A 27981-nucleotide genomic window follows, 5' to 3' on the forward strand; every position below is an offset into this window, starting at 1 on the left:
CTTTGTTTATTAATAAGCAATGTTCAGCTATTTATTTATTTGGATAATATTTAACGAGTACCTTCTATAGGTCAGACACTGTTTTAGGTGCTGGGGACACAAGATGAAAAATAAACCCCAAACCAAAACAAACCTACTTCCGTGGGGTTTATGATTTAACCTCAAAGTTTTTCTGAAACCAAGTAAAGCAACAGTCACCTAAGAAACTGCAGAATCAAGGTTTGTCATATTCATCATATTATTCTACTATACTGGCACATTTTAGGATAGAATTTGGTTCTTAGGCGTTTGAGTTTCATCTCTTAGTATTTGCCAGAGCTTGTCCTTGGTTTTGAGGAAAAGCTTAGGGAAGGCAGGCTTAGGTGCCTGCCATCGGTAAAAAGATGGGAAGAGTTGAGTTTCCTTTATGGTGTGTCTGGAGGCAAGAGAGGGTCCTGGGCTTTCCTTGGTAACGTTCAAACTCAGTCCTGCTGTAACCAGGGTTTTATTGTATGAAGTTGTTGTATTTTGGGTATATGAACTATCCAATCAGCATGGCAAAAAGTTGAGCAATACTTTGATTCAAGTATATTTGGAATAAGATTTTGCAACAAATTTGGATATTTTCATAGTTTTATGGTTTTATTACATCAATCACCAGAATTTATTAAGATAAACAAATACAACTAAACCAGTGCAAAGAAAGGTCTTGGTGTCTACCTAGTCTCACTTTGAAAAGTAGAAAAAGAAAAAAAAAAGAATCATTTTTATAGCACTTTAACTTTTGAACAGAGGTACCTGCTGGCGTCTTCTGTTTCTTACTTCAGTACGTGCTTTTCTTTTAATTTGGTCCTCGTGAAAAGAATCAAAGTAGGGGCTCTCCAGGAGTTGGGCACAGGTTAATCTGTCATCAGGATTCATCTTCAGACACTCCTTTGGAAGAAAAGAAAGTATTAAAAGGGGGGCCTATTTTGTTACTGTGACCTGAAACTGAAAAACTTGTTAGAGCAAATAGGAGTTTAGAAAATCTTCAGGTTTGTATATTACCAAGTACTTGAAACTTGTTAATAACTAGAATTGCTTTTCTTTTGCCATTTCAAAGTCTTGAGGGTAGAACTGAACATTCAGTGTCCCTGGAAGGGGGCTACAACTAGAGCAGATGTTTCTTTATTCCCCCAAAGATTTCATTTATTTGTCAGAGAGAGATACAGAGCACAAGCAGGGGGAGGGGCAGGCAAAGGGAGAGGGAGAAGCAGACTCCCCGCTGAGCAGGGAGCCCAATGTGGGGATCATGACCTGAGCTGAAGGCAGACACTCAACTGACTGAGCCACCCAGGCATCCCGTAGATCAGATGTTTCTACCAATGACACCTCTTCATCACTTGTCAAAGCACATAGTTTGCGTGACACTTCAAGTGTGATCCCGAGCGTGATCCCAGGACCAGCTGCATCAGCATTACCTGGGAACTTGTTGTAAATGCAGTTCCTGATCAGTCAAAAGCACTGGGGGAGGGCTAGGGCTACTAGAGGCTACTAGAAGCCTCTAGCTTTGCCTCCAAGAGAAGGGAGGACTCTGGCAGCAGCGGGGCTGGTGGAGTCCCGTCACAAAGATTTTCTTCAAGAAGCCCTGATGCTCTTTGGCCAGAGAATGGGGCTTTTCCCATGAAGAAAGACAGATTATGATCCATAAGAAATTAGAACAGCCTTAGAACACCCCGGCACAGGAGACCTGAAATTTCCTGCCTTACGGCCATGAAAGAGAAGTAAAACTTATCAACATAACAGACTTAGTTTGAGGCATTTGGGTGTCCAGATAATTATTTTGACTGAGGCTGCCCTGTCGTGTCCATTCCTCCCTAACCCCAGCTGACCTTAGGTCTCTGAGATCCCTGCAAATGCTGCCACCCCTATAGTCTCACCTGCCCTTCAGAGCCGTGTCTGATTGGACCTGGCTTTAAGTAACAACCCTACTCGGCATAATCAGCATAATCAGATTCACCTGTCCCTTCAGAGCGTCACCTGCTCCAAGCAGATCCCACCCCACCCTCATGTTAATGATCCATACCATAATTAAGTCTAACTGCTATTGGGGGTCTGTCTCCTCAAAGCCTAACACTGTCAGGACTGTAACCAGCACAGAAAAACTGATATTCCAGGATTCTGAATATAAACAGTAGTGGTCTATTTCTTCATCACTTCGTTCTGGCTTTTGCCTCCATCATTCCACTTAAGTGACTCCTGTTGTTCATACCTATGACTTCCATATTCATAAATCCAATAGGTAGGTCGTGTTCTCATCTCCAGTGTTAGACGCGACTGACCACATCTTCCTCCTTGAAACTTCCCTTGGCTTCTTGATGCCTCCCTTTCCTTCTCCTTACCTCGTGACCACCCCTTCTCAAACCAGCCTGTGTTAGTTTACCTTCTCCACAATGGGTGGGTGGAACTCCTCCAGGCTCAGTCCTAGGCTCTCCTTTCTCCTCTCTGTTTCTAGCTAATCGCACTGATTCTTAAGTCTTCAATTATTAAGGTTTATCAGGGACTTCCACATGTATATTTCTGGTCCAGACCTCTCCTTTGAACTCCAGACCCACATATGCAGTGGCCTACTTAACAGTTCTGATTTGTCTCAAGGGCACTGTTACTGATTGACTATGTTGAAATCCTAACCCCCAATACCTCATCATGTGATCTTATTTGGAAATAGGGTCTTTGCAAATGTAAATGGTTAAGATAAGGTCATACTGGAATAGGGTGGGCCCTAATCCAATGGGATGGTGTTCTTACAAGAGGGAAGACACTACAAAGACAGACATCGAGAAAACACCAGAAGACAGAGACAGAAATTGGAGTTCTGTCATAAGCTCAAGAATGTCTGGGGCTAACAGAAGCTGGTAGAGGCCAGGAAGGATCCACCCTAAAAGCTTCAGAGAGCGTGGCCCTGTCAACATCTTGATTTGAGTCTTCTAGTCATCAGAATTGTGAGAATAAATTTCTGTTGCTTGCAGTCACCCAGTTTGTGGCACTTTGTTACAACAGCTCTAGGAAACTGGTACAGATATCTCATGGTTGCCGCCCTCCTCTACTCACTCCCCAGATCTGAATCATAACGAAGTCCTATCAGTTTTATTTCCAATCATATGTTGAATTCATTCATTTTCTTTAATGGGCTTTCAATCTATTGAAATCTGGTCTACTAAATACCTATGGGTTTTTAGTTTAAAGAACATTTTTAGATTCTAAGAATAAGCTGCTAATGCTGAGCTCTTCCTTGGGCCTGGGCTAGAACTATATCCTATTTTGTTCTAGGAGCAGTGACATGAATTGGGTGGAGTTGAGGCTTCTGAGTTGTTGAGCCTGGATTAATACCTTTCTATACACCTAGAGGCCGATGAATTGTCAGAGGTGTTCCCTGATCAGAGTGTTCCCAACCCAGGAAAGGTTTTTATGATGAGGGACAAGAAATTGGAACTGCAAAGTACATGTCAGGATCCTTTTCTTGAAACTTCAGATGTCAATAGAAAAGCCTTAAAAATATTTCCAAGAGCCTACAGACTTCTTCTTTGGCCAGATTAAACTAATACAGTGATAGGATGTTATGGCTATGAAAGCAACTGAGAAATAAATAATACTGTGTCTGTTGTCTCAGTTAAAACCAAATGAGGAGAAACACACAAGCTCTGCCATAGATTGGCTACTCCATGCCACCACTGACTTTGGCACCGTCATTGGCTGGCACTTCATGCATTTGAGCAGGTGCCTGCATAGATGATGGCCTAGTCCCATGGGATGACTACCTATTATAGTAGCTGGTTTTTATTATTAAAGACGTCTCAATTGCAATTAGTGAAAGAAAGCCTTCCTTCATCTAGCCTGGGGTAGAAGTCTAGGAGAAAGGGTGTGACCCACGGAACAGCACAATCCTTGATGCACTTAGAGAATCCTTGGGTCTCAGGTCAGACATTACAGGTATAAATCAAATGGTTGAGCGACAAAACTAGCTTCATCCAGAACTGGGCAGACAAACAGGCCACTTCACCTTTGGAGCTGAGGACAGGGAGTTTGTCCTATACCTTGGAGTTTTTCTGCCCTGGAGTTGCCTTCCAGGAAGTTTTCTCTCTCGTTAGTTAGAGAAGTAACTAGCAGAAGGCTCGGCCTACACCTGAGAATGGGTTGGGTTTGCAGTGCTTGACAGATACCCTCCCCGCAGGAGGTCTTGCTAAATTGCAGATGGGTCAGAACAACCTGTCCAGAACAAGGTTGGGAAATTGGAGTTCTAGGACAGGGCCTGCAGGGCGCTGGGTTAAGGCAGGTCAGAGCAGGGAGACAGAGAGAAGGCAGCAGAGGGCCAGTGAAGCGCTGGTCAGTGCAGTCTGAGGGCACAGAGGTGTCAGGCTTTCAGGAGGACTCAGACCAAAGGAATCCAGCACCTTGGATAGCACCTTGGCAGTGACCACCATTAGCACAATGGCAGGTCTACACAATTGACTCTAGGTCATCCAGGTGGCTCTGCCTTCTAGATCAGATGACTTCTGAGCTAGGCTGTGTACCATAGTCACCTAGAGGGATGTTTAAAGATACAAATTCCAAGGTCCTATACGGAGAGATTTTGCTTCTGTAACGCTGAGGTTAGATACTGGAATGTATATTTTTAAAAAACTCATTCTGATGAGTCGTCATTCTGATGAATAGTATGGAAACCACTGCTATAGATAGAACTTAATTGGTTGCTAAAGATAGATACCTTTACTGATATCTCCATCCGTATTCCACTAAGAGCTTTCAGTATCCACAGTGGAGGTAAGAGTCACATCTTCTAGCATGGGTCAGTTGGTCAAGCATGAATGGCAGACTAGTCATAGGTGAATTTCTTCTGCTTTTTATTAGAATTTGTCCTTTGTCTGACTATTTCTTTTGGGCCTAGTGAAAGAGCTATATCTGGTGTCTGCATGTCTCTGAGTTTGCCTGGTCTACTAATTTAAAACAAAAAAAGATTTTAAATTTTATTTAACCCAATGTATCTAAAACATTATCAGTTCAACATGTAATTAATATCCTAGAACTTCTTAGTGAAATATTTAATATTCTTTTTTATAGTAATTTTCATAGAAATCTAGTACATCTTCATTCAAATTAGCCATATTTCAAGTGTTCAACAGTAATAGGTAGCTAGTGACTACCATATTGGACAGTACAGTTCTAGACCTTCAAACATTCATCCTCATAAATTTCCATAGTCTGAATATACTGACTTAACAGTCAAATTTCCTAATAAATGCAAAAGAAGTAATGGTGTTCATCACAGCAAATTCTAATTATACTCTTCTGTCTTTGACTAGTTTTAATGGATATGTTAGAAAGATTACTACTTCAAATACTGATGTTCTTTAACCATAATTATTTTACAGTTCCTTATTATGTTGAATGACTACGTGGCATTATTTGCCCTACTGTCAATCCCTCCCAGAGTTACCAGCTTCAATTATTACAATTTGCTGTCAATAGTGGTTATAATTAATTCTTAAGTACCTGCATGAAATTCAAAGACATGGGATGAGCATCTGAGAACTTTTCTTCAAGAGTTTCCTAGAAAACAAAATAAAGAATTTCAATGTTACATGACAACAAAGTTATGTTTATTTTGAATATATTAGAAATAAGAACACTTTGGAGAAAGACCTCCCCTAGTAGGTTAGATAATTCCTTTTAAGGACTTTTTTTAAAGTCCTATTTTTATATAATTTTACACTATAGTATAAAGGTTTAAAAGACAAAAACTGGAATTATTTTCTTAATTTCACAATGTCTTACATATCTTGCAATTGATGCTTGGTGAATGTGAGTTCCAAATATCCCTGAAATCCTACAACATTATTTTATTTTTCAAAGATTTTATTTACTTATTTAACAGAAAGAGAGAGCACGCGCACACAAGCAGGGGGAGCTGCAGGCAGAGGCAGAGGGAGAAGCAGGCTCCCCGCTGAGCAGAGAGCCCGATGTGGGACTGGATCCCAGGACTCTGGGATCATGACCTAAGCCGAAGGCAGATGCTTAACTGACTGAGCCACCCAGGTGCCCCTACAACAGTACTTTAATATCTGTGCAGATTTACTTATGGGGATGCTTTGAGCATTAATGAAAATGTGTTGAACTACATGTGTATGAGCACTATAGAAAGCAAGAGAATGATAAACACAAAATTCAGAATAGTAGGGAAGGAAGAGAATGGGATCAAGGGAGGAGCACATAGGGAAGGGGAAGCTCCAAAGATAATGGTAATAGTCTCCTTTATGTTTTAAAAAATTTTTTTTAACTTTTCTTTTCGTTTTTTTAAGTAGGCTGTTCCCCCAGTGTGGAGCCCAACGCAGAGCCTGAACTCGCAACCCTGAGATCAAGACCTGAGCCGAGATCGAGTTAGACGCTCAACCAACTGAGCCACCCAGGTGCCTGGGTAATAGTCTCCTAACTAGGCACCAGGTACTTGTGAATTTGTATTTAAACTAAACTGTTACATAAATATTCTTTTGTAATTCAACCTCTAGCCTTGTTAATTCAATTTTAACCTTTTGTTATATTTGTTAAAGCCTTTAACAAACATAGGGGCGTCTAGGCAGTGCAATTGGTTAAGCGGCTGACTCTTGGTTTCGGCTCAGGTCATGATCTTAGGGTCCTGGGATGGAGCCCTGGGTCGGGATCCATGCTCAGCATGGAAGTCTGCTAAAGCTTCTCTCTCCCTCTCTCTCTGCAACCCTCCCACTCGCTCATTCATGCCCTCTCTCTCTCAAATAAATAAACCTTAAAAAAAAAGCTTTAACAAATATAAAAGAAAGAAATCTATAATATATCAAGGTATTACATGAAATACCGAATTTAAAATGAACAAGGTGTCAAGAAATAGTCGGGATTGTTCGAACCTCGGATTGTTCCCACAGCCATAAATCATGAAGTGGCTTTACAGACTTCCCCATCCCTGCTCCACTCTCGTACCAACACACAGCCCGAATGTGGGCACACACCTCTTCTGACAGTCCTTTCATTCTATAGGCAGAATTTAGACCACTTGGAGCTTTAAAAATCATAGCCACGCTTAGGTGACACAGACAGATCAATGTCTGTAGAGACTAAGACGGCAAGTAGTCATGGACACATTCCCAAAGAAAGGCAAAGACCACAGCAAGAGCATAGCAATGATCAGTGTGGTCTGGAGTTTTGATTTGGGTACAATGAGGGTCATTTTGTAGAATGACTTTCCACATGAAAATATCCGCTGTGAAGAAATGGTTTTTATGGACTTGGGCTTTGTTTTACAAGCTGAAAAAATAGAGAAGACTACAGTAAGTACTGTTTAACAACAGATAATTATTTCAGGGGAAGGTGCTGAGCGTTTTGACTAAAAGGATCAAGGTATTTATGTAAGGAACTAAATATAGTTTCGCTTCAAATTTAACATTAAGTTAATCTTTGACTAGATAGGGCAAGTAGACTTTTAAAGCATTCTCTTGGTTAATTTATGCTGTTTTATATAACTTCTTTGATCTGTCTCAGTGTGCCAGAAGGAAAACAGGACCCAAAAGTACAGATATTGTGAAAAATACCCCTTTAAAGAAAGTTGCAACACAAATAATAAAATGTCCAAGATTGAGCAGTTTACCATGTCTTCTGGCTCAGGAATACTGATGCCATGGAAAAACTGGTTACTTTTGAAGATAGATTGATGTCTTGGGATTAGTTTTCCTGCAAAATACAAACCATGTAACTCATGACAAATTTAATAAAAATAAAAGTGTTTAAATGGTTAACTTCTGAGGTCCAGATACACAAGAAATACTGAGCCTGATCATTCCTTCCCGATTCAGGAGGAGCGAGTCGCTGCAAAAACAGGCCTCCTCAGGGCAGGGCAGGCCTCCCATGCAACTCGCTTTACCACAGGCGGCTCAGTCTGCCACTCAGCACCCCCCCCACCCCGCCAAACGCGGAGGTCAGAAAACCGTGCTCAGGGCTTTACACATGTGATCGCATAACTCTCTCACAGCAGTTGCTATTTTTAATGAGCAAAATGAGGCTCAGAAGTTCAATAACCTGCTAAATTTGCATGGTGATTAAGAGACAGACGCAGGATTCACCCTCAGGTCTGTCTCATGTGTGCTGCATGTAAATTTCCACAGTCCTTCTGGGAAATCAATCAAACAATATATACTGAACGTGTGGCCTGTGGTGCTCCTCTACCCTACATTTTTCATGCTGTAGAATTCTCCGGAAGAATGCACTGGAACCAAACAGGGACCTGCATCAGACCACACAGCAGTGCTTCCATCGCCCAGCAGCCGGGCTGCCGGGACAGGCCAGGGGCAGGCAGGAATTAATAAACACCCATCGGGTGTGTAGATGTGTCGCTTTCCTTGTGTCCGTGCTGCTTCGTGTGAAGCTGCAGCCGACCTTCTGGGTCATGTCCTCTTCCAACTGCCACGGATGCTGACACATGGTGGAAGCTTATGAGAGAGGCCCCCTGAGTCCCATTCCTGCTCTGCATGTAACTTGTAGGACTTGAGGCCAATCATGGAAGCTCCCTGAGCCTCAGTTTCCTCATTTGTAACATAGGCACAATTAAAAATGTTATACTGATCTTAATGGGTTTTTCTTAAGACTGGAAGAGATGATGTGTGTGAAAGTAACTTGTAAATTCTCAAGTGCTGTACGAAGGAGCAGAGTTGAAGAGTTGCAACGGAGACAGTATATCCTACAAAACCTAAAATATTTATCATCAGGCCCTTTATAGAAAAGTCTGCTGACCCCTGCTCTAGAGTAAAGGGGGGAAACCTCTCCTTTGCAGTGGGCAGAAATGACATTTGATCAAATATCTCTTAGAGTCTGTTCCGTGCAGATGACTCACATCCTTGTTCCTATCTTAGCCTGACAGGGAAAGTAAGTGGATAGTTTATCCAAGGCTAATTGACTTGACTTGGAAAGGCACCTGAGAGCTCCTCACTGAGCAGAGTTACGGCTCCACATGGAGAAAATGGCTGGACTTTGGTGACAACCCAGCACAAGCAACCGAGGAGCACTTCGGAGAAGCAAGAAAGCTCTTGTTGTTCATTACAGTGATGTCCTATCACTGTAACAATTGAGCAACTCTGGAAGCCATAAAATGCAACTCCTACCCAGTGTTCTGATGATCAGATAAAGCTGGTCCACATCTGATTTTCCAGGCCAGAGTGGCTGGCCCGTCAGAAGCTCTGCAGAAACGCAACCAGTGGCCCACACATCTACAGAAGAACCATACTGCGTATCTCCCACAAGAAGTTCAGGAGCTCGGTACCATCGTGTCGCCACGTAATCGGTGTAGGCGGCTCCTGGAACTGCAAATGCGTCAGTCAGATCGAGGGGGGGGGGGGTGTCACATTCCCGTGACACGTGACCTACTCCCGGGAGCAGGTCAGGCATTCGGGCAAGCTACAGTAACTCCGAGGCCACACCACTCCTCACTGTTGTGGCAGCGAGGCACCAGCTGCCCAAATACTTCCGCTGTGCGCTCGGACAGTCAATTCAACTCCCAGGGGTCCCTCGGCTTAGTTAACATCAGTCTCATCCCACACAGTCCCACACAGAGGGGGGCGGGAATGAGGATTTCTGGAGTGGAACCTCAAGTTGAAACCAACTTCCAGGTGCACTGTGAAGCTACCTGCGTCTGTCCTACCAGGAAACTGGTTGTGTGCACACCCACCTTGCAGTGCGTTGTTGCTAACGCGTGTTGTTGCCTGCCGCACAGTTCTAGATTCAGGGAGAAATCGTGATCTGTTCTCCTTTCCCTTTGGTTCCCCCTGCCTGGGATGACTTCCTTTTTCTTAGCACTGTCTCTGAAACCTCTCCTTAATTTTCTGCTTACTCTTCTAGTCTTACCAACCCCACGGGATTTTCCCCACCTCTCTGGGGCACAGTAATGTCTCCCTCCAGGGAACCATCTGCACCCTCGCTTTGGTACTTCCCTGCGAACCATCTCGTATTATTCTTTTGTTTCTTTTTTTTTTTTTTTAAAGATTTTATTTATTTATTTCACAGAGAGAGACACAGCGAGAGAGGGAACACAAGCAGGGGGAGTGGGAGAGGGAGAAGCAGGCTTCCCGCCAAGCAGGGAGCCCGATGCGGGGCTCGATCCCAGGACCCTGGGATTATGACCTGAGCCGAAGGCAGACGCTTAACGACTGAGCCACCCAGGCGCCCCCCTTCTTTTGTTTCTTTTACTTCAGATTGTAAGTGCATGAAGAGCAGAAATGCATCTTATAACTCTTTTCCTCTACGAGGCAAAGCACATAAATATGACATCCAATAAATTGGAGTGGAGTGGAGTGGAGTGGAGGTGCAGTGCACACTAAGGTACTGGCTAAAAGGTAAAAGTGAACTTTTCCTCTTTGAATAGTCACAATGTCTGTCACACTTAGCATCTGTTCAATATCTAAAGTAAGAGTTTATATCACTTCATAATCATCTGAATTGGATAAGGGAAAAATTGCTACTTACTCAGAATTCGTGCAAACCCAAAGTCACAGATCTTGATTATTCCTTGCTTAGTTATTAGAATATTTTCAGGTTTTACGTCTCTGTGAATACACTGTAAGATAATATTTGATTATTTCTCTGAGTCATCAAAATGAAAGCATAATAAACATTAAATATTAGTCTAGATGATAAACATGAGATAAGAACAATATGCTTTTCCTTCATTTTTCTAAAAGAACTTTAATTGGCAAATTTTCACTCATAAATCTTACCACACCAAAAGAAGAAAAATCAAAATGCTGCTATATAAGCAAAGAAATTGAAATTATAATTGTTGGATAAGAAAACTTTTTTTTTTTTTTGAGGTCGTGTCATACAATTATTTCTTCCACATTTTACTGGTCTCTACTTAAACTGCAAGAGGTAAAGCCCTAGATGAGATTAGACTTGATGTATCTTGATGCCGCCCAAGAATCTCAATTCAGGTTGAATAAGTATTGCAGATTTGAGAAATTGGAAAAACATTTGAATGATAACAAAGAAAATTTGCTTAAAAATTGGCTTGTAACTAGAGTGACCATATTATTTATCGCCCAAATTGGGATGTATGAAAGGAGCACTATTATTAATTACGCCAGGAAAACAGGACCAAACCACAACTGTCCTGGGTAAGCTGGGAGGTACAGTCACCTACTTCTCAAGAGACACTGAGCCTTCAGCATCGGGACGAGGACCACTGCCATTCTTCCTCAGCACTAAGCTAACCTGGGAGGATTAGCAGCTCTCCTGGGATATGACCACACAGCGCTGTCTGCCAGGGTCTGTCCTGGGAGAGCAGGACACCCCCGTGAGGCGTTCCCCCCTCACAGAGGCTCCCGTTATTCCTCTGTAGGCAGAGACCTTACAACTTGCTGCATCACTGTAAAGACCCTGAATGGAGCACGTACTCCTTGCTGGATGTGCGAGGGCCACACTGGGGTAAGGAGGCAGGCAGGCTGCATGAGCCGCACTCCTTGTTCTTCCAGAAATGGCTGCTCCATGGTGTGGAGGCCCTCCAAGAACACAGCTCAGGCCCTATTCTTCAGTACTTTATCTTTCCAGTTCTTCCTCCCAGACAAGCCAACGGATAAAACTGATGTTGTTGTTCTTCTGCAGCTCAGCCTTCCTCTAGAGCTCCGTCCTTTTCAAGTCCTTGCACGTGAATTATTTCATTCCTACCACAATCTTGTGACTGCAGGTGACCACTGACAGGGTCTCTGGATTGACTGTCACAGTAATCTGCTCCTTTTGCCTCATTCCTCTGCTGTGCTATCAGTCCCTGTATATATTCCTGCCACACTGACAATTCTGAAGTAATTTTTCTTTGCTTCTATGGTAGCTATCTGGGAAGATAAAAGGCTGAGTCCTAAATTCATTTTAGGTCACAAAAATGGCAGTGGTAACAGAAGCTTGTTCCTAGTTAGTCTCAATTATTGTCAACTGTCTCATAATTTGTATGACCAACAGAAGAAACTTCTAGGCCTCTTTAGAGTCCTAAGGCCTTTGATATTAATTTTAAAAAAATACATTGCTATAATATAAACCAACATAGTTTTGAGGTCCTACCGTTTAAGCAACACATTTATGAAACTTGGATTAACACTCTATGAGTCCTAGTCACAATAGTTGGTTATTTACTAGGATTAGGTTATGTTCCTCAAAAGAGTCTGCATCAAATTCTAAAATTTCTGGACTACGTGTGGCATTATCAGGCAAATGGACTTACACTGACACTTGTCTTTTGGTCTACTTAAATATGATTTTTGGACTTAGTGCAAATCCATGCAAAATTTTTAGCAATTTATTTTCCAACCAAAAAAATACCAAGGCAAATGAAGTACTGATGTGTCCCAAAGAAACAGAAAACTTACTGGTGTAGATGCAGCTATTAATGAAGAGGAAGAGGATACTGAAGAAAGCAAAAGAGAGTAAAAATGCCTGGAACAGTAGGAAGTCAAGCACAGAGAACGGAAGCCGCTTAATCCTACAACATTCGCTTTCTCTGCTGCAAAGCCACACTCTGTGCACACTTGGCAGGGCCTCGAGCAGTCAGTTTGCTTTCCACCAAACACCAAGAAGCCTGCAAGTCAGGTGACACAACCAGGGTTTTGTTTGTTTGTTTGTTTTTAAATAACTTGGGTTGCATACACAGCTTTTAGAAAATGTTCAAGTTGGGTTACTGTGGCTAATGTGTAATCTCATTTTTACTGGCTCACAAGTCAACAAGAAGAGGTACCGTGACCCTCAACTTTAAGAAACTCCAGAACTTTCACAAATTGCTTCTTGTAATACCTGATCAAATAAGTTTTTTTTTTTTTAAAGATTTTATTTTTAAAGTAATCTCTACACTTAGTGTGGGGCTTGAACTCACGACCCCAAAATCAGGAGTTGCACGCTCCACCAACTGAGCCAGCCAGGTGCCCCTAAATAATCGGTCTCTATTATCTGAGACGGTTGTCCTCTTGAGGTTTAGAGATGGTTACTGATACAGCAGTGAGGAAAAGGACCTCCTTCTTCACAACCAGAACATTAGTATGAACAAGATGATGATGGATATTGCAGCCTGATACATATATCTTGGAAGTCACTGTAGTTTTGTCATTTTGCAATGGACTTCTTTTTGTCTAATATATCAGGTATATAAAAATCCATGAGTTCATTATGATACTAAATGGGTCACTTTAGTTAACTCATTCTAGCAATATTAGAGGGTAAGAAAAAACAAAATGAATAGGTACTTTCTTAAATCCAGTGCTTGTCAAAATTTAATGTGCACATGAATCTCCTGGAGATCTTGTTAAAATGCAGATTCTGATTCGGTAGATCTAAGGTGGGCCTGAAATTCTGCATTTCTAATGAGCTCCAAGGTGATCCCTATTAATAAGGCCTAATCCCTTATAACTTTAACCTTCCTTGTCTTGGTTAGGATCACCACTCTGGAGATAATAAGGTAGTCATGGTCTCCATAGGTTGAAAGCTGTGAATTTTCAGCAACACCATTGAGTCAGATTGCGTTTTCTATTCTTTGAGAGTATCATGAGGGTTCCTTTAAAAATAAGGAGAGGATAAAGGTTTTAGATGTAGTATTGTAACAGCTTACATATGACCTAATTTTTTTCCTTTGCATGCATTTTAGTAATAGATAAAAAGATACACAAAGGCTTACCATAGCATAAGAAAATGAGATAACCGGAATTCAGAAGTAATTCCCATGTTGGGGGAGGGAAGTTTGAAAAATTATCCATTTTTAATAGAGGTCATGGGTTATCAATTGGAGGTTTTAAAACTTAAGATACAGAACGTGTTGTTCCAAGCAGAGAAATGATGGCAGTTGCATTGAGCTATAATAATGTTTGGGTCTGCTGGGAATAGTAAGTCACAATCAGTAGGTAAGTTGATTGACTTCATTCATTCATTCATTCATTCATTCATTCATTCATTCATTCATTCATGCAGCTATTCAATAAATACTTATTGAGCGAGCACCTGTTATATAAAAAGATCTATGCTAGGTGTTGAAGAGATACAAAGATAAATCAGCCCAGACGTTGCATTCAAGTTTATAACCTAGTACACAGGAAAGTGTCTGACTATATAGAGATAAAGGACAAACACTTATGGTAAATAGAACTTCAAAAAATCATTTTAATTACCCATAAGACTCCTACAAGAACCTTAGGTAAACTTTAATACCTCTGATAGCATGGTAGAAAGTAACAGAGACATGGTTTTATTTATTTTTTTAGTTTTTTTAAAAGATTTTATTTATTTATTTGACAGAGAGAGTGAGCACAAGCAAGGGGAGCAGCACAGGGAGAGGGAGAAGCAGGCTCTCTGCTGAGCAGGGAGCCCAATGTGGGACTCGATCCCAGGTCCCTGGGATCATGACCTGAGCCAAAGGCAGACACTTAACTGATGAGCGACCCAGGTGCCCTGGGATGTGGTTTTAATTCAGCAACATCTTTAGTAAGTATTTGAAAGCATTTGCATCATGAAAACCAGGCTTATGTATCTTGTGAACAGTATTTCTCTATATTTTTTATTTTTATTTTTTTTAAAGTAGGCTCCATACCCAGCATGGAGCCCAATGCGGAGCTTGAACTAACAACCCTGAGATCAAGACCTGAGCTGAGATCAAGAGTCTGATGCTTAACCAACTGAGCCACCCAGGTGCCCCAACTCAATACTTTATTAATAGAAAATATAAGCTTTTGATTGATCCTACAAACTCTTCTTTGACTTTCTTAAAACTAAAGGAAGCTTCCTCTAAGTATTGAAATTTATTTCCATGATTTTACATTCTTTTCCAGCAATCCTAGACTATGATAGACATTATGCTGGCATCAAAATTTACCATATGGTAGTCTGTATCCTTGCCTAGGCATTGCCTCTGTCTAGGCACCAACTCAAAAGGTCTAGAGTTATTTTTTAAAAACTATCATTATAAAATCGGAGGGGGAGATGAACCATGACAGACGATGGACTATGAGAAACAGACTGAGTGTTCTGGAGGGGAGGGGGTGGGAGGATGGGTTGGCCTGGTGATGGGTGTTAAGGAGGGTACGTTCTGCATGGAGCACTGGGTGTTATACACAAACAATGAATCATGGAATACTGCATCAAAAACTAATGATGTAATGTATGGTGATTAATATAACAATAAAAAATTTTTTAAAAAAGAAAACACACACACACACAAAACAAAAAACTATCATTATAGCAAAAGTTCCCAGAAGCCAACTTAAAGAAGCTCCCACTGGCCCAAGATGGGATAATTTGAACATCAGAGAGAACTATCATTGCAAAGGATTGAACATATCAAATATATAAGATCCATGAGTTTGTAATGATGCCTACGTTCCCCTAAAACCTTCATTGTTCATTCTTGGAGGTTGCTAAGATACCAACTTATCACTCTGAGTATTGACAAACAAGGGAAATAATCACACCTTTATCTTACTGTATTTTACAGTAGCCAGAGTCTGTGAGGGTAGGTTCTTCTTCATAGAATTCAAATTAATAAATGCAGAAGAAATAATAGAATTTGAAAATCACCATCTTTTAACCCTAATGAAATACTAGACCTAGGCAATTATCATCAATGAAGGCTAAAGCCATCAAGTAAAAAGGTTGACCAGGAAACTCATAGTGGAGAGGATCAAACTAAGCTCCCGAAGCCACTTATCTATTTCAAGATGATCAAAAGTGGGACAAGCTGACATAAGCCTAATGATGTTGACGCAAGAAGACATGTACAGCATTACATATGAAATATTCTTGCCTGAAAAACTGAACCTGAAATGATCGAGTTTCTAGACACAAATACCAATTTACTGGAAATATAGGTGAAAGAACAAGTTAAATGACACACAGGAAGCAATCAGCCGCAATGATTTCTAGAACACAGTAGTATTCAAAGTGTGTTTCTTGGACCAGCAGCTTCAGCATTAACCGGGCAAATGTTAGAAATGCAAATTCTTGGGGCCCTAACCCGGACCTATGGAATCAGAAACTCTGGGGGTGGGCCCAGAAAACTGTATCTTAATAAGACCTCCAGGGGGGTTGATGCATGCTCAAGTTTGAGAACTATGGGTCTAAAAAACTAATGCTAAAAAAAATTTTTTAAAGGGATACTGGAAGGGGGCCTCTTAAAGAATAAAAGACTCAAAAAACATAAAAACAAAATTAAATCAAGTGCCATGGGGAGTTACACCACTGCTATCCAGCAAACTCATTTAACCCAGTTTAAAAATGGTCACAGGAATCACCAGTAGGATGGCAAAAGGAACACTGAGTTTACACAAGCTTTTAATTCATAAGGAATTAATAATTTGGAATGGAATTCAAATGGAAATTTGAAAAAAAAGCCATGGATTACGTTTCCCATATTCTGTGACTTTCTTCCTTTCCTTCCATCTTTAGCTCTTTAAGGTGATCCCTGAGCTATTTAGAAGAAAAGAAGAAATTGACAAGTATGTTGGAAAATGTTACTTACGTTATGTTTATGACAGAAATTAAGAGCTTGAAGTGTTTGCCATAATACACTTTTGATCACTCCATCAGCAACTCTGGGGGAAAGAAAATTAAAAAGGAAATGAAAACTCTTAAGATGGGGGGGGGGCTCAGGAGAGGGAGCTGGGACCAGAAAGGGAGTGGGTAGGGCTTGCCGTGGCCAACAAACATGGTGAAAAGGGTGTGCTGGAGATAGTTTTTTGAATGTGTTCATGAAAATTGCTTTACTGTGTAGTTTTCATTATAGATACATAATTTTCTTTCGTAATTTGAAAATTTTAGATCTGTAGAAATGGCATATGCTTATCACAAAAATCCAAGCAGTATCGCAAAGTAAAGGAATAGAAAGTGTTGACTCAAAACTTGCTACCCCAAACTTCTTGCTGTAGTGTAAGTGGCTTTCTCTTCCGGCACCTCTGTTTCTTTCCCTCTCTCTGCCTCTCTCTCTGCATTTACTTTTTTTTCCTCTGCATTTACTTTTTAACTTTAGCTTTTTTTTTTAGAGAGGGGGAGAGAGAGCAGGATTGGGAGAGGGGTAGAGGGAGAGGGAAGAGTCTTAAGCAGCTCCGTGCCCAGCACAGAGCCCAATGTGGGGCTCAATCTCATGACCCTGAGATCATGATCTGAGCCGAAATCGAGAGTCGGATGTTTAACAGACTGAGCCACACAGGTGCCCCTTTAATTTTAGATCAATGCATTCATATGGCTCAAAATTTGAAGAGTATAAAAGTATATTCATGAAGAACTCTTTCTCATACCTGGCTAGTCACACATTTCATTCTCTGCAACTACTCCCCCCTCTTTCAGGAAGCTTGTATGCATAGAGGTACAAATACCAATGCTTTCACATCTATTTCATGGTCTTATTATATGGATGTGTCATAATTTACTTACTTAGTTCCCATTGGTGAGCAATTAGGTTGACTCAATTTTATTCCTAGAAACAACATTTCAATGAATATCTGTAATTGTCCATTCTACCGCAGTTGTGCAATTATCTTTTTAAGGCAAGTTCTAGAAGTGGGATTTCTAGGACCAATGGTAGGCACATGTTACATTTGGATCCTGCAGATACGACCTTCAGATAGACCTAAAACCTGGTTTTGCAGGAAGAAAGGCATACTTGAAGACTGACTTCCAGCAGTTATGGTGGTAAACACACTCGAGTACATGCTGTAATTGTGTAACAGTTTCTTACACCTGGTGAGCAGGCAGGTACACAGCCAGGGGAGGCCAGAAGGAACACATGTCCCATAAGAATGAGAGGCTGGGTGCTTCTTGTCCCTGTAGGATCCTGGAAATACTGGAAGGTATTTTCCATTGCAGAACTGGGGATCTGGGCAACTCACATTTTGTCTGGGAGTAGTCTACTTTGTGTAACCATCTCTATAAATTATAGCAATTACACTCCCTTTAACTTTCTGTTGATATCTTTCCATGGCTCACATCACTGTCCCATGATGGCGACTTCAGTTGCATATTGCCCACCGAACATCTGTGCATTCAAGTCCCTATCTCCTCATTGTCTTGCCAACACCCAGTTTTGCCAATGTTATGTTTGCCAAAATGTGGTTAAACTAAAAAGATAGCTCATTTTGGTTTTCATTGGCATTTCATTAACTATTAGTGACTTTTGTTTTCACATGATTATTGGACATTACATGTCTTCTTTTCAGTATTTCCTGTTCATGGCCTTTATGTCTTTTTTGACTGGCCTGTTTACCCTTTGTAAAATTGATTCATGGGCGCCTGGGTGGCTCAGTTGGTTAAGTGACTGCCTTCGGCTTGGGTCCTGGGATCGAGCCCCGCATCGGGCTCCCTGCTCAGCAGGAAGCCTGCTTCTCCCTCTCCCACTCCCCCTGCTTGTGTTCCCTTTCTCGCTGTCTCTCTGTCAAATAAATAAATAAAATCTTAAAAAAAAATAAAACAAAATTGATTCATGAAGACTCAATATATACTGGAGTCTGCATTTGTGCTGCAAATATTTTTACCCATGTGTTGTTTGTTTCTCAACCCTCTTCATGGGGATGGGGTGGCTGTTTGCAGAGTTTCGAAAATCTGAGACACAAGATGTCTTTTGTGGTCTACTGTAAGATTTTTTTATTTAAAAAGTTTAAAGTGATCGAATATTCCAAACATACCCATTACTTGGCCTTAATGTTTTATCATATTTGGAAATTTAAATCGTATGTTTAGATCACTTTTAAAAACTAAACTCATCCTGCAGCTGTTGTGGGTCTTACAGAGGGATGGGACAGCCTCTGTATGACTCAGGCATCGAACCAGCTACAAGACCTCACCATGCAAAGCTGTGGTACATGCCGAGAAAGAGCAACAAGTGCATGGAGGTATTTTTCTCAGGGCAGTTTTCTAACTTCAGGTGACAGTTATGACAGCACATTCTTGATATCCATGGTCTGGTGGCGGCCCTTTGACTCCAACTCTTCTAATTAAGTATTATTAATATTGTGAAAGCCCCTAATTCTCAATATTAAATCCCATTCTGCTGGAAGTGTCTAGAGCCATTTCTATTTCCTGCACTGAATATTTTTTTTTAAGGTTGTTTTTCTTTTATTTATTTGACAGAGAGACAGCGAGAGAGGGAACACAAGCAGGGGGAGTGGGAGAGGGAGAAGCAGACTTCCCGCTGAGCAGGGAGCCTGACGCGGGGCTCGATCCCAGGACCCTGGGATCATGACCTGAGCTGAAGGCAGACTCTTAACCAACTGAGCCACGCAGGTGCCCCCTACACTGAATTCTGATATAAGCTGATCTTTCTCCCCTCTTTGCCTAGAGCCATGCTGGAGACAACACTGCTTAAAGGTTTTTATAAGAGACAGGAAGAATAGTACAGCCATTTTGAGCCCTATGAGGCAGGGTTCAAATCCCATCTGCACTGCTTCCAAGTTTTAGAAGCCCAGGCAAGTTATTTGTGCCTGCAGTTTTCCTCATGTGTAAAAATGGAACAATGCCACTTAAGTTTATTAGGAAGACTATCTCCTAAGAGTCTGGGCTTTCATATCTCCATAGGTTTAGGATGAGGGTCTGAGATCAGGTGAGGCCAGTGACCCTGTAGGAAGAAGAGCCCCAAGAGAACAGCAAGAGGCCCCAAGGTGAGAAGGAACGGGGAGGGTAGAAGAAACAATTAGGAGGCCAGTGTGGCCAAAATGAGTGAAGTTGGTGAGGCTGTTAGATCTCTAACCACCAAGGGCCTTAGAGATCTGGGTAAGTAGTTTGGATTTTACTCTAAGCCTAGAGGAAAGTCATTGAAAGGACTCAAGAAGGCAAGTGGCGTAATATGGAGAGTGGATTTCTGTGGGCAGAATGGAGACAGGGAGGTTGATGAGGGGGGCAGATTTAATAATGCAGGTGAGATCTGGTGATGTTGGTCAGAGAGGTGGCGGTGGAGGGAAGGGAAATGGACTTCAGGCCTTGCAAGGGCCTGCAAGAGAAACACGTAGACACGGAATGCTGGGCGGGGTCTAAGCACCGCAGGGCCGGGGTATCAAGTCCTGGAATCGGGAAACAAGATAGGGGCGAGGGTTCAGAGACTGGTGGAACTGAGGTTCCTAGCGCTGATAACATGGATCCGGGCACGAATGAATGCCGTAGCAAAGTCCCGAGCTCTTGCTGTGGAAGGGGAACTTTTGTTTCGTGGCTTCTCATGGGAACGGGTCATGGCTCTGCTCGAAACAGAACAGCTTCGACTCCGAGAAGACAGGTTCCATTGTAGGCAACACAGCGTATGTACAAAATACCAGCTACAAACACATACCACCGATCTTACAAAGAGAAGATAGTTATCAGAGAGAAGACAGATTCGCACAGGGCTCATTCCAGAAAGATAGAGGATTGCAACATGATTCAGCCACAGGCAGCATGTTTCAAAGTGCTTTGAGGTGAAATAAAACCTTCAGAAGAAGTCAGCTGACACTCGGTGTTTAAATATTATAGGCTGGGTGAGGGCAGAGACAACTACTACAAGGCACAGTGAAGGCCTGAGAGCAAAAACTAGACATCCTAGCTCAAGACTGAAGAAGGGTGTCTCGAGGTGGGAATGCCGACTTGATTGCTGGGGGACTGGCTCTCTCCGTCACTCAGAGGGGTCCTGCTGTGGACATCAGGACTCATCAGCTTTGCTTTAATTCCTTATATAACTTCACAGGGGGAAAACCTGAGTTCACTGTCAGTACCCGAGACTAAGTGAGTCCTCAGTCAACCCTTGCTATCCGAGACTACAAGCCCATCTCGACTCCAGTCTGCCATCCCCTTCACACCACCACTTCGGTTAACCTCCTCCCCTTCTGTCTCCTCCTGTATTCCCACAGATACTTCACCCCGGCCCCACTGGTTTCCACCATTTCCTGAGCATGCCCGGCTTCTTTGCGCCTCCAGATCTTTGTGTTCATTGTTCATTCTCCTCCCCTCCCTGTGCTTTCCTTCCATTCAGGGACTTTGTCTCGTTGACTACCGTGCCTCTGGGGCCTTGATGGTACCTGGTATCTAGTAGGTACTTAACTAAGCTTGTTTCTCTGGCACTCTTGGAAATTTTATAAACTAGCACCCTGTCCTAAGTCCCTTTCTGCTTACACCAGCTGGAGTGAATTCTGTTGTTGAACCCTGACCGGTTCAGAATACGCTACCAGAAGCGGATGTGGGCCACAGACTAAGGCCTTGGGAATTGGGGATTGGCTATCTGATTTAATTGGGTTTAAAGGCAGGAGAACCTGATTACCATTAGTGACTGGACTAGCTGGTAGATGGGTACCGAGATCAAACAGTTGTTAAATCATCACCTGTGGTCATCTGGAATAAAATGCCTATTCAAGGCAAGCCTTTGCCTGACTGAGTGTGACAGAATAATACGGGAAACATAAATAATACAAGAAAAGTGGGGGGGGGGGTTGGCTCTAACTTCATGAGAAATTTTTATAAAGGACAGAGATAGGGCTTTAATATCTTCATTCAACGCAGTTAGGAAACCAGAAGTTTCAGTGCTTGCACTAAAAGAACCCGTTATTACTTGTATCTTTAGGACTCACTTCATGGATCTATAAGAATAACATGAAATGACTGAAGAATCAAACACGGAGAATAATCCTGCAGGATGCTAAGTGACAACATAGATAGATATAACTTATGTGAGGTTAATTAATTTCTCAGTTACAATTAACTGAGAAAGAGCTACCTATACTTCATGAATTGAAATGTGGCACTCAGGAGTATTCATATAATTAAGAGCACCCCAACTTCCTACCAAACATCCTGTCTCAGGCAAACTAGCCCCCAAACTCATATGATGAGGCTGGTTTTGCCTTGACGAGAACCCTCTAATGTTCTCACTTGAGGTAGCTGTGTTGCATGGGGATGCCAGTTCTTCTCAGACCTTGAGAGGTCCCTAAACCTTAACTAAAGTCAGAGTTCAGCATATCCCACGGGGCCTATTACAAAGTCAAACAGAGGAAAAGGTTTACACAGGAAAGGAACTATAAGATATTGCTAATTTACAATGGGGAATGCCTGTGAGCATGGATTTCACTGATGTAGGACCAGAGGGGAAGAATCAGAATTTTCAACTGGGCCGATTATAACAACACGGGCACACTTACTAGAGATTCCAGTTTCACCAGATGACCTGGAACAGCTAGGAATGAGTCTAGCTGATTGCCAAACTGGTTGACTGAAACCTGGCTAAAGGATTGCCTATGGCAATTGAAGTTGAACGCCAGAAACTCATTAGTAAAATGAGGAGGAGGAGATCCAAAGATCTGAGGCGACAGAGTGTTGGAGAGGATTTTTCACACGCAACGCTCTCATCTACCTCCCAACTGTGCCTCCTCAAAGTCTGTAATGGCAGCGCCAAGCTGTGCTCTTCCCCAAATGCGTAGTGGGCTTCCGGTTTTCTGTTTTGGTCAAGCAGCAGCAGATGCCAGCCCTTCTACTGGGCTCTTCCTACCACAGTGTTCACTCCGTGGGCCAGTCAGCTGGCTCTTTCTCCATCTGCTAGTGTGTCTGTCTCAACTATCCAGCTAGGAGATGGAGAAATAATCTCAAGGTTGGATCTGTGGACCTACCAGGACTACCGTGAGATGGATTTGAGTCAAGATTGCATTCACCACCAGACTTAATGCTTCCTGCTCCCCATCCCCTCCAGACTGACTGCAGGGGCTTTCAAGGTCATTGGTGCCTGGTTTTCCCTCAGAGACTTGTCCATTAATTCCTGAAAGATAGGGTATTTCTCTTTTTCTAGCGCCTGACTATCCTGGTAAATGGCTACAGACTACTTTGGGGGCAGGCTAAGAGGAAGAATTAAGAACAGATGTGTGATGTTATTGCAGGGCATTCCTCAAGGAAAGCCATCTTCCCTTTAGTCACAGGCCCTGGTTCTGTGAACTGGCTACTGTGGTGACTCAAGTTAAGCCTCTAGTCACCAGTTTTTATTGAAAAATAGAACCTTAGTGATCGTCCCATCTATTTTGGTTCGAGAGAAACTATGGTCAATTAAACCATTTTGATCATCACTGCGGCTTGTTGCCTGTTATCGCAATTCTGGAAATGAAAAACTACCACTTGGCCTCTTGTCCAGGGATCCCATGATCCCCACGGGAATCAGGAAGCCATTTCAAAGAAAGGATCTCCTCACTCCATTACCTGGGACATGACTCTTGTGCAACCCTCACCAATGTATTTCTTGGTACTCATGATTCATGGCCATCTTTCCAACAAACCACACCCTGTCTTACGGGAAATTTTCTATGAACAGTTAACTGAGAGAGAAATTCAAACCTTTTATACGTCAATTATACCTCAATAAAGCTAAAGTTAAAAAAAAAAAAAAAAGAAATTGAAGCCTGACTCGTGGATGTGCATAATGTGTTCCTATCAGCCAGAAGGGGAATGGACAGCTGTAGTTTTGTAAACCCGTTTGTAGTTTTCTAACACTATAACCGCTTGTAACTGTTCCTTTGTATTTCAGATTCCTCATTAGATCTTAGGCTTCTTGAAGGCAGGATTATTCCATTATACATCGTGCAACGGGAAGGAAAATCCTTCCTCTGGCAGGGAGGCAATTTCTATCCCATTACCAATGAACTTATCCATTGTATTTAGTGTAGAACACAGAAGGGTCTGAGAGAAAGGAGAATAGATCGTTTTAAGCTTAATCAGGTGATGCCAATTTTGGCTGCGTCACATACATGTAGTTTCTTGAGCAAATCCAACACAGTCTCAGTACTCAGTATGGATGCAGCTGTTGATCTGACAAGTGCTTTTTTCCCTATCCAAAATGTAGAGGACACCAAAGGCTTCATCTGGCAGAGGAAGCAGTACACTTTCACCATCTTAGTGTGAAATCAGCTCTTCTTAATGATATAAGTTAGTCCTCGGGTCTCTTGATCATCAGCTCACCATCCCACAGCTCACCCACACGTCCCCTCTGTTGATTGCCTCATATCCACACACCAGTTAATTCTCCAAACTGAATTTACCCTAATAAACAATGGCTCAAATAGGGTTGGTATGTATGCGGTCTGGTTGTTTACCTCTGTTTGCTATTCGCTGGTTTTACATTCTCTTGGCTGTTATTTAAGTAGGTTTTAGGAAGGGAGTGAAGGTAGATGGGTGTTTTAAATTAATCACTGTTATGTGGAAGCACCCAGCATTTCATAAAAAGACTGGCGTGTTTTGCACTGTTCCTAGTTGCATTCCCCTATGTAGATCCAAGTCTCAGGGTGGACCCAAAGCCCGTGTATACACTGGCATTGCTAAATACATTTACAAGACTTAAAAGAGTGGAAAGTAGGTAGTTCAGCAATCCCTGTGGGGGCACCTGGCTGGCTCAGTTGGAAGAGTGTGAGACTCGATCTCAGGGTCATGAGTTTGAGCCCCATGTTGGGTATAGGGATTACTTAAAAACAAAAACAAAAACAAAAAAACAACTTAGATCCTTGTGGTTGCTAAATACATACTGAATGAGAGGCTGCCTGTATATGCTTTGCTCCTTCTTTCTGCACATTCCTCCAAGATTGTCCATTCGGCCAACTCTTCCCTTTGTAAAGTCTCAGCCTAAACCCTTCCTTCCCTGATTCTCTAGGACTGGCAGATGTTGCAGTCGTACCAACATTAACCCAATCAGAATTGCCATCTGTAACTGCTACTCTGAATGTCTGTCTCTTCATTCGATTTTAAGCTTCTTGAAGGCAGGATTGTGCCACTATATCTTTGTACCCTCTGCACCAGCAGAAGTACTCAATAAAATACTCCTGAAGTGAATGAAAGAATGCTGTACACTGAGGAAGCTATTAAGATGAATTAGATATGAATTCTGCACTCAAAATACTTACAGTCCAGTAAGAGAGAGAATGCACATAAAAACACATAAGGCAGAAGTACCAAGTACCATAACAGGGATAAAAATCAAACTCTGTGGCTGTGCAAAGGAGGGAAGCAATTCTACCCAGGTGGAGGAATCTCTGAGATGTTGAGAATATCTAGGATTTCCCATTTTATTTATTTTTAAAAGATTTTATTTTATTTTTTTAAAGAATTTGTTTGTTTATTTGACAGAGATAGAGACAGCGAGAGAGGGAACACAAGCAGGGGGAGTGGGAGAGGGAGAAGCAGGCTTCCCCGTGGAGCAGGGAGCCCGATGCGGGGCTCGATCCCAGGACCCTGGGATTATGACCTGAGCTGAAGGCAGACGCTTAACGACGGAGCCACCCAGGTGCCCCTAAAGATTTTATTTTTAAGTAATCTCTACACCCAACACGGGGCTCGAACTTACAACCCCCAGATCAAGAGTCACATGCTCTACCAACTAAGCCAGCCAGGTACCCCTAGGATTTCCAATTGTCAAGATGCTGATAGAGATAGGGAAAATGGAGTAAGTTAGAATATTCCAGGTTAAAGGAAGAGCATCAGCTAAGTTCCACAGGCAGGAAGGCTTATGGTACATAGAAGGAAGAGAAAGATGGTTAGTTCAGTTAAACAGGTATGTGTATTGTATGTATTGTATATTTTATTTTCAGGGCCTTGAACAATACATGAAGTTTACATTTCTAACTTTATGAAAATGTACATTAATTTATAAATTAACTTACAGGATGGCTGAACAATCTGTCCTCTAAACCAATACAAATCCTATTTAACTCATAATAAAGCTGAACTATGAATTAATTTATCATGTAAACTGGTTTTTAAATTTTTATTTTAAAAGTAAAATATGTGCATTTGCTGGGATATTGGGATAAATTCAAAATAAATTTCAATTACACTGAACATACTACTTTCTAACTTCATTTTTTTCACATACCATTTCATGAACATGTCCCCAGGGCATGAATTATTCTACAGCTTCCTTTTTAATGGGTTGGATACATAGTGTTCCATTGTATGCATATAGCAAAGTGCATTGAGTCAAATCTTTACTATTGGAAAATTAGATCAGTCCCAATATTTTGTTGTTGTTGTAAATAATGATGTGTTGAACATTGTTATGTATAACTTTTTGCACCTGATTATTATAAATTTCTCTAAATGGAATGTCTTGGTCAAAGGATTAAAACCACTTAAAGAATTTTCATACATACTGCTAAATTTCCATTCTAATTATATACTCTCTCCAGCTGTGAATGAGGGTGCCTGATTCCCAACTTTAACAATGCTAGGAATTTTGGTTTTTCAAAATTCTTTGCCCAATTTGATAGGCAAGAAATGGTACCTTATCTTAAATTTTTGAATTTTTCTAATTAATAGGGAGGATAAACATATTCTCCGAGGTGTATTTGTCATTTCCCTCCTCTTTTTTATGATTTGCTTTTTCATGTAGGAATTGCATGTAAGTTCCATAAAGTTAGGCAACTTTTTTGTATGTTTTGTTTACTGCTATATCCTTAGCACCCAGCTGGAACAACAGCAGGATTCTACTCAACTTTTTTTGAAGGAATATATATATATATATTTAATATTTTATTTATTTATTTGAGAGAGAGAGAGAATGAGAGAGAGAGAGCATGAGAGAGGGGAGGGTTAGAGGGAGAAGCAGACTCCTTGCTGAGCAGGGAGCCCGATATGGGACTCGATCCCGGGACTCCAGGATCATGACCTGAGCCGAAGGCAGTGGCTTAACCAACTGAGCCACCCAGGCGCCCCTATATATATATTTTTAAAGATTTTATTTATTTATTTGACAGAGAGAGACACAGCGAGAGAGGGAACACAAGCAGAGGGAGAGGGAGAAGCAGGCTTCCCGCTGAGCAGGGAGCCCGATGTGGGGCTCGATCCCAGAACCCTGGGATCATGACCGGAGCTGAAGGCAGACACTTAACGACTGAGCCACCCAGGTGCCCCAAATGAATATATTTTCTAACTGGGTGTTAATCTTTCAAAACATTTGATTTGCAAAATCTGCAAATGAAATGATATTAATTCTTCATCTGGCAAACAAATTACCTAACTTACCACTTCTTTTTTAGTTTTGTTTATGGTACTTTTTGTCAAAGGGAATCTCTAAAACTAATTGATTTAATATTTGGCAGTTAAAAAGTCCCTTTTCTTTTAAAAAAAATTTATTGATTTAGATAACTTGATTTTCAAGTTAAAAAAATCCCATTGGCATTCTGATTAGATTTTTGAGCAATAAATAAATAAACTGGAGCAGTATCTTTATAATAATGAATATTTCCACTCAGAAATATATGTTCATTTAAAAAATATCATTTATGTACCTCAGTTAAGGTTTGTAAGTTGTCTTTATGTAGCGTCTGAACAATTCTTTTTATCTTTATTTCTAAACTTCTTTGTTGTTAGTATTTGAATGAGATCCTCTCCACTAGATTTTCTGGAGTGCTGACTGATACAAGAGCTGTTAATTTTTGTGTGTGGAGTTTGGAGGGCTGTAGTCATTATACTGAATTCCACTGGTTATAATGACTCTTTAGGCAATTCTCTTAGATTTTGTAGAATACTATCATCCAGATAAAGATGATTTAATCTTGCTTCCAAAGTTATATATTCTATTTGTTTACATTGGCTAGAGCTCTCAGAACAATGTTACATTGTAGTGGTGACAACTGACTTCCTTGTTTCTCATTTTAACAGTGGTTCCTCTAGCATGGAGTATAAAGTTAGCTGTTGATTTGAAGAGGGGTGGGTGGGTGGGTGGGTGGGTGTGTGGTGCGTGCTACAGAGGTATCTTAATCCTAGTTTGCTAAGGTGTTTTGTTTTTTTTTAATAATCAGGAAAGGACATTGAATTTATCAACTGCCTTTCCAAATTTTATCAACCACATGTATTTTTTTTTCTCCTTTAACCTGTTAGTGAATTTTATGAATTCTAATATTGAACCATGGTTCATTCCTTGAATTCAGAGGGCATACCTTATTTTATTGCCCTCTGCTTTATTGTGCTTTGCTTTACATTTCACAGACATTGTGTTTTTTACAAACTGGAAGTTTGTGG

General features: G+C 41.4%; 1 protein-coding gene across 4 annotated transcripts in view; it reads right to left on the reverse strand.

Moving 5' to 3' along the window:
- Window positions 1–27981, reverse strand: part of CDKL4 (cyclin dependent kinase like 4) — a 62848-nt gene that overhangs the window by 14095 nt on the left and 20772 nt on the right. For all 4 annotated transcript variants that reach the window (XR_010405534.1, XM_064572142.1, XM_064572143.1 and 1 more), the window contains exons 4-9: window positions 16508–16580; window positions 10495–10585; window positions 9138–9335; window positions 7631–7713; window positions 5509–5565; window positions 778–912 (exon numbers count right to left, since the gene is read on the reverse strand). Coding sequence is in view for 3 of the 4 variants with exons in the window: in XM_064572142.1 (XP_064428212.1) it covers window positions 778–912; window positions 5509–5565; window positions 7631–7713; window positions 9138–9335; window positions 10495–10585; window positions 16508–16580 (637 nt within the window). In the remaining variant the exon portion in view is untranslated. The remainder of the gene's footprint in view (window positions 1–777; window positions 913–5508; window positions 5566–7630; window positions 7714–9137; window positions 9336–10494; window positions 10586–16507; window positions 16581–27981) is intronic.

The sequence above is a fragment of the Mirounga angustirostris genome, unplaced genomic scaffold (genome assembly GCF_029215605.1).
Source record: "Mirounga angustirostris isolate CCGP_5_RB_7025 unplaced genomic scaffold, mMirAng1.0.hap1 SCAF_10, whole genome shotgun sequence".
NCBI classification, from domain to species: Eukaryota; Metazoa; Chordata; class Mammalia; order Carnivora; family Phocidae; genus Mirounga; species Mirounga angustirostris.